The 10,961-nt window shown below is 48.0% G+C and overlaps 1 protein-coding gene across 1 annotated transcript in view; it reads left to right on the forward strand.

Annotated features, from left to right (window-relative positions):
- The first annotated feature begins 153 nt into the window (after positions 1–153).
- Positions 154–10,961, forward strand: part of DGAT2 (diacylglycerol O-acyltransferase 2) — a 28,820-nt gene continuing 18,012 nt past the window's right edge. The window contains exons 1-2 of the mRNA XM_009286152.2: positions 154–187; positions 10,269–10,388. Coding sequence (XP_009284427.1) covers positions 154–187; positions 10,269–10,388 — 154 coding nt within the window. The remainder of the gene's footprint in view (positions 188–10,268; positions 10,389–10,961) is intronic.

The following is a 10,961-nucleotide window of genomic DNA, read 5'->3' on the forward strand; positions in this document are numbered from 1 at the left end:
GCGGGGGGGGAGCAGCATCCCGGCGGTACAAGGTGCAGGGTGGGGTGGAAGCAGCACCGAAACGCTCAGCTTCATTTATTACATTCCCCTTTTTCCTCCTGCCTGCAGGAGTGATTGTTTAAGAGGGGGAAGGACGGGGAAAAGCAGTACGCAATGGCGGGGAGGCTGGCCGCAGCTTTTCTCAGGGGTGAGGATTAGAGCTCTCCGTGCAAGGTTTTGCTTTTTGGCGAGCTTGGAGGGTCCGGCTGCTTTCCTGGAGCTGTTGCAAACGGCTCTGGTTTATCTAAGAAAGTTTGCACCCTGGCAAAATGTGGGGGTGTGGCATTTGCTTAAAAAATGAGCCTTCCCCTCCCCCCCCACCTTGTGATGGTAGGAAGGAAAGTATAATAGTTTTGTTAACACTGCGTGACTGGTAAAATTCACTGTTTGCAGCCCTGTTTTGTAACATTGCGTTCCCCCCACCTCCATCAACAGGGGAAGAAAAAAAAGCATTGCTATTTATTGTTGCTTCGTAATGGGAAGTTGAAGATTCAGTGCGAAAGCAAGGTTTTATGTTAGGAAGTACAGCAAAGAGTTCGCTTTTACAACCTTCTGTGCTGGTAAGTCACTTCCTCGGCGAGAGGAGCAGGTTGGGTGTCTGTGGCTGACACCCATCACGGGCAGAGCTGCTGCAGATACTGAAAGCTTCCTGCTGCAGGCTGAAACATGTAGGTTAAAGGTGTTGGAGAGACAATATGGGAAATCCCAAACTGCAAGCTCCCTTGCGTGCTTGTAAAATCAGCTCTAGGGATCTCGCAGGAATCAATTCAAGTCTAAATATTTGCGTGATAGAGCCTTCCTGCAAGGGTGCTTGTCTAGAGCGGTGTCAGGACTTGCAAACGGTAGGGGTTTGGCAGGCAAATGCACTTGGACAACAACTTACCCTGTGCCTTGTGGAGGGTCCTAGAGTGATCGCTCTGTCTGTGTTGCAAAAGGCTTTCTGCCCTGAAAAAGCAAACTGATAATTCCTCCTGGGATGAGGCGACCTGTGAAATGGCTTGTTGATTAAGCAAATCTTTAGCAGAGCTAAGAGGACCTGAACCTGGTGAATGAACCCCTAAGCTCTTGCTTTCGCACAGTGTCCTGCCCAGTCCTGCATGTAGAGCTGCTGGTGCTCATCTCTGTCAGAAAGACGTGGCACCTGCCGATACTGGATGGATCTATAGGATCGGTTGTGAACCGATTGGGGAAGAGATCTGCATGCGTTTCCCACGCTCAGCTCCGGTCCTTAAAGTACATTGGCTTGTTTGTACAACTAGCGAGATGCCAAGCGATGTTTTGAGTTGAGAGAGGTCATTTAAATTAACAGCATGTGAACTATTAAATTGAGAGTTAACTGTAAGCCAAGTACAGAGAATAAATCATTCAGGAGACCTATAAAATATGTAGGGCTGACCCGAGACCTCAGTGGCCACCTTGTTGGTGCTGACATGTTAAGAATGGATCTAGGACACGTGCATAATTCAAAATGGAGTGTGGTTTAGGGACAGTGATTGGCCTCATCTCTAGATAATCCTGCTTAGCGATGGAAAGCTGTCTTAACTCTCCTCAGGTCAGTTTTCCTCTGAGGCACCTCGTGGGGGTCCTGCAGTGATATTTGTGCTTCCTTACTCATTTCTTCATGTGCTTCTGCCTGGGGAGACGGGAGATGTTGCCTTGGCGACTGCAGCATCCACCAACGCAACCCCTTGCCAGTTCCGTAGCCTGTCACGGGCAACAAAATGCAGGACCAGCTTCAGAGCCTGCCTGTTCAAAGCAAAAGCCGGGTGCCTGCCAGAGGAGCTCAGACTCGGTCTGGGCTTTGGGGATGATGACGTGGGACCCTGCAGATCAAAGATGGGCAGGGGCGATGTGGTGCATCGCCAGTGGTGGTCATGCACGGGACCTCACGTGCTGCTTGGTCATGTCAGATAACTTCCCCCACTACATGGGATATTTAGAACAGACCCACTAGGCTTTTCTACCTCCCCGACAGTCTTTTCCAAGTATCTTGCCTGTGCAAAGGGCTGACTGTTGTGGGGTGAGAGTCTGAATGGCTCATACTGTCCTTTAGTCTCCTAAAGGAGACTAAAGTCTTGTTTGCCTGGCGTCTGGCTTTGTCCCAGTGCTTGTGAATTTGGCTGAATTTGGCTGAAAGTCTGATCCTATTTGAAAACAAGCAAAAAAAAGAAAAGGTGCAGGCATCTGCCTCTCTGTCCATCCCTGTGCGTATGCAGGGGAGCTTCCTTGGACACCAACCCAGCATTGCAAAAATCAGAGCAGACCTTGGACCGATGCCTAGGATTGGATGATGCTTTGAGACACTTTGGTTGGGTAGGAGGGGTTGTTGTCTCCTCATCTTGACCTGACCCGTTTTGGCCGTAGGCTGTCCGGGCGCTCTCCTCCTTGTGTTTGGCAGAGCAGCAAGGAGGTGCTCCACGCTCCCGAGGAAGGGTGCTGGCGTGGCCAGAGCATTTAAGGGCTGTCCTTTGAAGTCTCTTTTCTCATCTCGTTTCATCTTACAGAAGCTCCTTCTCTCCTTTGTTTTGGCTGGACTGTGGCTAAAAGCTTGAGGCAATATTGAACTTTCGCAACGTACGACAAAATTGTAGAATAGTTTGGGGCGAGGAAGATGATTTCACTCGGCTTTACCTTGGAGTTAATATTATGCCGCACCTGAGGTTTGGCAGACCTCACTTCTGCTTTGCAGGGGACCTGGGGGCTCCTGTGTCGGGAGTACGGCATCACTGCTAGCTGTGTTGTAGTGTCTCCTCTTGACAAAACTGCCTGGGAGGTGTGGTCTGGGCTTGCTTATGACTGAGCCCTTCTTTTAGAGCTCCTACACTCCTCCCCTGGGCACACCGATGAGATATAGTAAGATGGTTCCCCTAGAGCTATTAAGTCTTGCTGACTTAAATCTAAAATTGTTGACTGGTGGGTCTACCCTCATGGTTACCTCTCTTTAACCCACATACAGCTGTGACCGTTGAGGCCGAAGGCCAAGTTCAGCGCTGTGGGTAAATGCAGATCTACCACAAGATAAATGTCATAACAAATTTGTTTATTTGCTAAGCAGAATCCCAGCTCCTTTCTAAGGGGGCTGAAATAAATGTTGTTGTCCCATGTCCCTGTTAACTACGTTGTTGACCTCCAGTCATAGGCATTCTTTACTGCAGATAATACGGGATTATTAAGTAGTCTCCTGGGGCATGAGCAAACTGCTATACAGCCGTGTACAGGGCAGGATAACTATACCCCACGCTGGTAATGAGTTACTCTCTAACAAATGATCCGCTATCTAGTACCACTAACAAAGCTGGAAGTGGAGAGAGCTTGTGCGCTCCGGCTAGGGCATCTGAGTAAAGCTAGGCACAGAGTAACTTGGGTTGCTCAAGGGGTTTTACAGATGTCACATTTAATGTAGCAGCTTGCCATGCAGACTCCTGCTCTTGGCTGGGAGGCTGGGTCCTCACAAGTATCCTAGTATTGGTCTGTTTAATCTAGTTTTGTTATGCCTCCAGTGTCAGCTTCTCTGCCAAATACGTAGCTCAAAAGGTCCATTTGCACCTTATGCTTTGGAGGGGCTTAGCTATGCTACATCTAATTTGGTTTTCATCTAAATAAGCTGTGTGATGCAGTATAATTCTTGGCCAAGAATTAATACGCTAATTGTCTCGAAAAGGTAGCAGATGAAGCTTGGCTTTAACAAGCTTTCAGTGTATTTTTAACTGTCTGTAACACTTGTGCTTCCTCTCAGCTAATTTATTTGACTGCTTTTTAATTAAGTGCTGCGGATTGGGTTTTCTGGTGTCCAAATGTGAAGTCCCGTTTCCTTCCTCTTCTGGGACCTTTGGGCCTGCCTCCCTGCCTGGGTAAATCATGGTGTTTGAGCACTTTATCTGAAATAAACTGTGCTGGAAGCGCACCAGATGCTGTCCCTAGCTGAGTCTGTGTTGCAGGCGTGAGTCAGATGCTTGGTCAAACCCTTCATTGATCACAGGATCTCCTTGGTAGCATCTCTTGCGCTTGACTCTGATGGCTGCTGGAATTAAAATAGTGTACTAAGCCCATCGCCAGTTGGGGGACAGCTGGCTAATGTCACTGAGCTTCCTTGGAAGGCTGCAGATGGCTGCTATCACTGAGCAGCAGTGAGGTCTCCTGGAGAAGTCCCTCTCTGTCTTGGCAAGTTGCATCCTTGAGAGCCACGCATGGCTTAGTGCAGGCGGTATCCCATCAATACTCCAGGGCATGAGCTGCAGTGTGAGCTGAGGCGCTCAGGATCTCATCTCAGACCAGGAAAGCTGTTGCTAAGATCTCTACTGTGTAGACATGGGTTGCGAAGGCTGTGACCCCAAACAGCCAGGCTGTCCAGTTCTGGAACAGGTGCCCCGGAAAACCGAGCAACTGGAAAACACTGCAGGGGCTGCGCTGGGTGGGCAGCACGTGACAAGCAACTGTCTTCAGCAGTAGAAGGAGGCTTGTGTTTCTCCAGGATTCAGAGTATTTCCTTGAGAAAAGACTGATACAAATGGGTACCAAAGGCTGGGGTGTGCAGTATCCTTCGCCTCAAAGTTAATCGTAGGTATGTCTAATGGGCCTTATTAAACTTGGCTATTAGGCTAACGTATTCCCTGAAAGTTAGAGAAATTGCCTTTCCTATGCTTAATTCTCCTTTGGGTTTTTAATACGTGAACGATGCTTGGTGTGGGCCCACAGGTGAGCCCTTAAAAGGAAGGGTTTTCTTTAAAGAACTGAACCCAGTATCAGCGTCGGGTTATTCTGTTGTGGCTGAGTCCCCCCCCAAAAAAGCATTTCTGTTGACTTGTCAAAGCCCTCTTTTTGACTTGTCAAAAGCCTTCTGCTCTGTCACCAGTAACTGGCCTGGTCAAAGCCCCTGCTCTGTCACCAGTAACTGGCCTGGTTCTCCAGAGCATGGAGGGTCTTCCCAAAAATGTGCCCTGGCTACTACAGCTGAAGGAGAAAGGCAAGGCTTGCACGGAGGGTTGAATGCACGGTCTGACATGATGAACAGCAAGCTCAGGTCTGGCTGGAAATGGCTGTCTCGGCACTAAAATCTGTAATTGCCCAGCCTGCAGTTGATGCTCTGGGTCTGTCTGGAGTGTGCAGGCTGTGGGTGCAAAGGTAGACCATGCACAGGCAGATGCACTTGCCAGGTGACACCTCTGCCCTTTCCCACAGTCCTTTCCATTGCCACTGGACTTCTTTTGTGTCCTTAACTGGGAATTAAATGTTAAGATTATTCAGCCCATGGTAACTACTGGCTTTTCGGGTGCTGGGAATCTTGATCTCTGTGAAGGATGTTTTTGCTTTCAGCAAATAACTGACCCAGGACACCACTTGTCCAAGGGCAGGTGCTCAGCTGCCTGCTCAGAGCTGCCTGCCAAACCTGGGCCTTCCCTCTGTCTGCAGGAGTTGAACGTTGCCACAAAAAAAGCTTAAGGCAGTTCGGGAAACAAGTTGACAGGTTGACTTGTGCTACCCAATACTGGTCTATTTACAGGGCTAGCAATGCCTACGATTTGTTAAAGCATCTAGAAAATGCTGAAGTACAAATTCTCATCTGGAGGGTTAAACAGTTGTTCTCTTTGGGGAAGAGGTTGGGGATTTAGCTGATCCAAGGCTGGAGTGTTGGATTCATCAATCCAAAGATGTTTTTCTAGTGTAACTACAGGTGCTGGAAGGATAAATTACATGGGGCTGGACTTTTATTATGGATCACAAATAATCTCTAAGACTGTTGGCTTATTTTGAGGGCATAGAGATATGGCCAGTGACACCACTATTGCTAAAAGCTTCCTTTAAACTAGTATCTAGCAGTCCTCAGGCCGCGTGAGGTCTGTCCATGTGCAATTTCGTAAACCAGGTTTTTGGGACAGCAAGTTTCTGCTACAGTAGAGGCTGCCCTTAGGCTGTGGCCCCTCAGCAGGAAGGACAGATTTCTCTTACCCTTGGTCAGGTGACTCAGAGGCTTTAAAAAATGGGGTGGAGTTTATCACTCACCCCAAATTCGGGCATTTACTGTCAAATGTGAAGAGCTGCAGCACGGGATTTCTGACTCTTCCTGCTTAGGTACTCCAGTGTTCAAAATCAGTGGTGGTTTAACTCATCAGCATGTTGTCCTGTCTCCTCTCAGAAACTGGAGAGATGCTTAGAGTATTAACATAGTACTTGCTGAATTCACTCTTATCTTGCAAAGACCTGCCTTCAACTTGAGCTGCTGCTTCAGACTGGATTAGGGCTGTAGGTTTCAGTTTACCGGCAGTTGCAGTGACATAGAATCACAGAATGGTTTGGGTTGGAAGGGACCTCTAAAGGTCATCTACTCCAACCCCCCTGCAATGAGCAGGAACATCTTCAACTAGATCAGGTTGCTCAAACGCTGGGGTGTGCAGTATCCTTCGCCTCAAAGTTAATCGTAGGTATGTCTAATGGGCCTTATTAAACTTGGCTATTAGGCTAACGTATTCCCTGAAAGTTAGAGAAATTGCCTTTCCTATGCTTAATTCTCCTTTGGGTTTTTAATACGTGAACGATGCTTGGTGTGGGCCCACAGGTGAGCCCTTAAAAGGAAGGGTTTTCTTTAAAGAACTGAACCCAGTATCAGCGTCGGGTTATTCTGTTGTGGCTGAGTCCCCCCCCAAAAAAGCATTTCTGTTGACTTGTCAAAGCCCTTCTGCTCTGTCACCAGTAACTGGCCTGGTTCTCCAGAGCATGGAGGGTCTTCCCAAAAATGCCTCCTGGCTACTACAGCTGAAGGAGAAAGGCAAGGCTTGCACGGAGGGTTGAATGCACGGTCTGACATGATGAACAGCAAGCTCAGGACTGGCTGGAAATGGCTGTCTCGGCACTAAAATCTGTAATTGCCCAGCCTGCAGTTGATGCTCTGGGTCTGTCTGGAGTGTGCAGGCTGTGGGTGCAAAGGTAGACCATGCACAGGCAGATGCACTTGCCAGGTGACACCTCTGCCCTTTCCCACAGTCCTTTCCGTTGCCACTGGACTTCTTTTGTGTCCTTAACTGGGAATTAAATGTTAAGATTATTCAGCCCATGGTAACTACTGGCTTTTCGGGTGCTGGGAATCTTGATCTCTGTGAAGGATGTTTTTGCTTTCAGCAAATAACTGACCCAGGACACCACTTGTCCAAGGGCAGGTGCTCAGCTGCCTGCTCAGAGCTGCCTGCCAAACCTGGGCCTTCCCTCTGTCTGCAGGAGTTGAACGTTGCCACAAAAAAAGCTTAAGGCAGTTCGGGGAACAAGTTGACAGGTTGACTTGTGCTACCCAATACTGGTCTATTTACAGGGCTAGCAATGCCTACGATTTGTTAAAGCATCTAGAAAATGCTGAAGTACAAATTCTCATCTGGAGGGTTAAACAGTTGTTCTCTTTGGGGAAGAGGTTGGGGATTTAGCTGATCCAAGGCTGGAGTGTTGGATTCATCAATCCAAAGATGTTTTTCTAGTGTAACTACAGGTGCTGGAAGGATAAATTACATGGGGCTGGACTTTTATTATGGATCACAAATAATCTCTAAGACTGTTGGCTTATTTTGAGGGCATAGAGATATGGCCAGTGACACCACTATTGCTAAAAGCTTCCTTTAAACTAGTATCTAGCAGTCCTCAGGCCGCGTGAGGTCTGTCCATGTGCAATTTCGTAAACCAGGTTTTTGGGACAGCAAGTTTCTGCTACAGTAGAGGCTGCCCTTAGGCTGTGGCCCCTCAGCAGGAAGGACAGATTTCTCTTACCCTTGGTCAGGTGACTCAGAGGCTTTAAAAAATGGGGTGGAGTTTATCACTCACCCCAAATTCGGGCATTTACTGTCAAACGTGAAGAGCTGCAGCACGGGATTTCTGACTCTTCCTGCTTAGGTACTCCAGTGTTCAAAATCAGTGGTGGTTTAACTCATCAGCATGTTGTCCTGTCTCCTCTCAGAAACTGGAGAGATGCTTAGAGTATTAACATAGTACTTGCTGAATTCACTCTTATCTTGCAAAGACCTGCCTTCAACTTGAGCTGCTGCTTCAGACTGGATTAGGGCTGTAGGTTTCAGTTTACCGGCAGTTGCAGTGACATAGAATCACAGAATGGTTTGGGTTGGAAGGGACCTCTAAAGGTCATCTAGTCCAACCGCCCTGCAATGAGCAGGGACATCTTCCACTAGATCAGGTTGCTCAGAGCCCCGTCCAGCCTGACCTGGAATGTTTCAAGGGATGGGGCATCCACCCCCTCTCTGGGCAACCTGGGCCAGTGTCTCCCCACCCTCAGCATAAAACATTTCTTCCTTAGATCTAGTCTGAATCTACCCCCCTTTAGTTTAAAGCCATTCCCCCTTGGCCTGTCGCAACAGGCGCTGCTAAAAAGTTTGCCCCCATCTTTTTTATCAGCCCCCTTTAAGTACTGACAGGCTGCAATAAGGTCTCCCCGGAGCCTTCTCTTCTCCAGGCTGAACAACCCCAACTCTCCCAGCCTTTCTCCATAGCAGAGGTGTTCCAGCCCCCTGATCATCTTTGTGACCCTCCTCTGGACCCGCTCCAACAGGTCCGTGTCTTTCTTATGCTGAGGACCCCAGAGCTGGACGCAGTGCTCCAGGGGGGGTCTCACCAGAGCAGAGCAGAGGGGCAGAATCCCCTCCCTTGACCTGCTGGCCATGCTGCTTTGGATGTGCTATGATCTATCCTTGACCAAAACTTGTTCTACTATGATCTATCATGATCTATCCTTGACCAAAACTTGTTCTGCTTGGCGTAGTTAATGCCCAACCCATTGTGAGGATTGTTCATTCAACATAGACTAAGCAGAGCCAAGGGTCTAGGCTGGGTGGGCTGGCTCTAGATTTAGGCTGCAGGGTCTGGTTTGGCTCCTGGCTGATGTTCTTTACTAGCAGAAATGCTCAGGAAGGCGTGTAGCTGTCGGTCCTAGGGACCATGCGCTGGCTTAACATTAAATGGCATTTAAAGAGGGGCAGCAAAGAAGCTGCAAAACTAATAAACAGTTCTGCAGGTGCAGCTGCTGTGTGTTAATCCTATTGCCTAGACTATCAGCAAGGGCAAGAGCTAGAAAAGACTGCAAAGGTGCTCTGCATATTTAAAGGATGCATTAGTGAAACCTGCTTTGTGGAAACTACCAAAACTCTAGTACCTGCCTATATCTAGAGAAGAGGCTCTTCTCCATCAGACTTTCATTCGACTAAGCGTGAGCACTTGCAATGGTATCACCACTAGCAGTGTCACGTCTTGCCAGCAACAGCAAGGACTGACCTCATTCAATAATAGCTGCTTAGCAGCATCGCATCCCTTCTAATAACAGGCTGATCCTCAAACAGAAAAGGAAATATGTAAACACACCTCCCGGTTTGTTCATAGGCCAGCAGCTTGATTTGCATTTTAGCCAGTTGTTATGGTGCTTGTGAAATAAAGCAATGAAGAGAAGTGATGGAAAATGCACTTGCAAGTGCTTCTTTCTTGAGGTTGTGGAGCGTACCAGCAAATGCTGCAGTGAGTGGTTCCTCATATAGAAATCAAGCCTTTCACTTCAGTATTTTACTTGGGTCTCTCCCCACTTGAATAGCTTAAGCTTCTAAGGGTGGCTTTCAACTCCTTCCTTCCTTCCTCATTTATTACTTTAGAAACACTGTGATGGTTTTTCCTTACCCTTGGAGCTGTGGATCCCTGGGGTGGTGGGTTGAGGTGTTGCTCAACCAGCCCTCAGGCTGTGCTGCGTAAGGCTGGAGTGCAGAGCTTTCCTCGGACACGCACCTGGGAGCTGTGCGAGGTGACCCGCTGAAGGGTGGATGAGCAGCAGTGCAGACCACAGCCTGGCGTGTGCTTGCCTGTGGTTTGGGACAGCTCATCTTTACCTTACGGCGAGCTCATGGGTTTCCCTGTTATCAAACACCGCTTCCAGGAATTGGCAGTTTGAAGCCGGGGGGGTGTGTTAGGACCACGTGTTAACGTCCTCTGCACTTTTACGGTCAAGTGAATAGAGGCTTGCTCAGGCGGGAACTGACGTTACCCACCAATCCCCTCCAGCATCCCCCAAAGAGCTGGATGTTTGCAGATGGCAACCCTTCCCCCTCAGGGATGCCGAAACTCCATGGGAAATATTAGCCTTTGACAAGCCTTGCTGTAAAAACAAACTGCACGAACATTGATATAAAACCATTTCTCTGAAAGGAAAATCTTTGCTCAGTGTGCAAATGTAACTTTATTTCTATTTTTTTTTTCCTTAGGCACAGGATCGAGCATTCTTTCTGCTCTGCAGGATTTGTTCTGGCTATCTAAATCCAAAGTAGAGAAACAACTCCAGATCATCTCTGTGCTGCAATGGGTTCTCACTTTCCTTATCATGGGTAAGTAACCCCTTTTGGCCGAAAGCAAAGCTTTTTTTTCTTCATTCTGGAAGATTTTAATGCAAAATGTTAATTTTACATAAGCATTAATTACTGGATGTGCACTGCAGCAGGACAGTTCCTGGGGTGTGTGGATATTATAAAGCACACTTGCACGCTTTGACATTTTGGCAATAAATGACTTTACCTGGCTCTAGAAAAACATAGGAGCTATGGAAAGACCTACTGGTGTTTGGTGTTTAGCTCATGTCTGTGTCTACCATACAAATAAGACCGAAGCAATTGGAAATCTCTCACCTGACTTACTCATGGGAATGTCCACAGAGAAGAAATTTCTTAGAAGCAATTGGTAACTGATGCAATTGATTGCAACAGGAGTGCCTTCCTCTTGGCTTGGTCTCCTTCCAAGAGGTGCCAGAGATGGGCAAGAAATGTTTGTGTTACACCAGTAAAACAGCAAAGACTGTTTGTCTCTGGGTGCTTCTGTCATGTGAATCATAGAATAGTTTGGGTTGGAAGGGACCTCTAAAGGTCATCTAGTCCAACCCCCCTGCCGTGGGCAGGGACATCTTC

The sequence above is a fragment of the Aptenodytes forsteri genome, unplaced genomic scaffold (genome assembly GCF_000699145.1).
Source record: "Aptenodytes forsteri isolate BGI_AS27 unplaced genomic scaffold, ASM69914v1 Scaffold231, whole genome shotgun sequence".
In the NCBI taxonomy this organism is placed as follows: Eukaryota; Metazoa; Chordata; class Aves; order Sphenisciformes; family Spheniscidae; genus Aptenodytes; species Aptenodytes forsteri.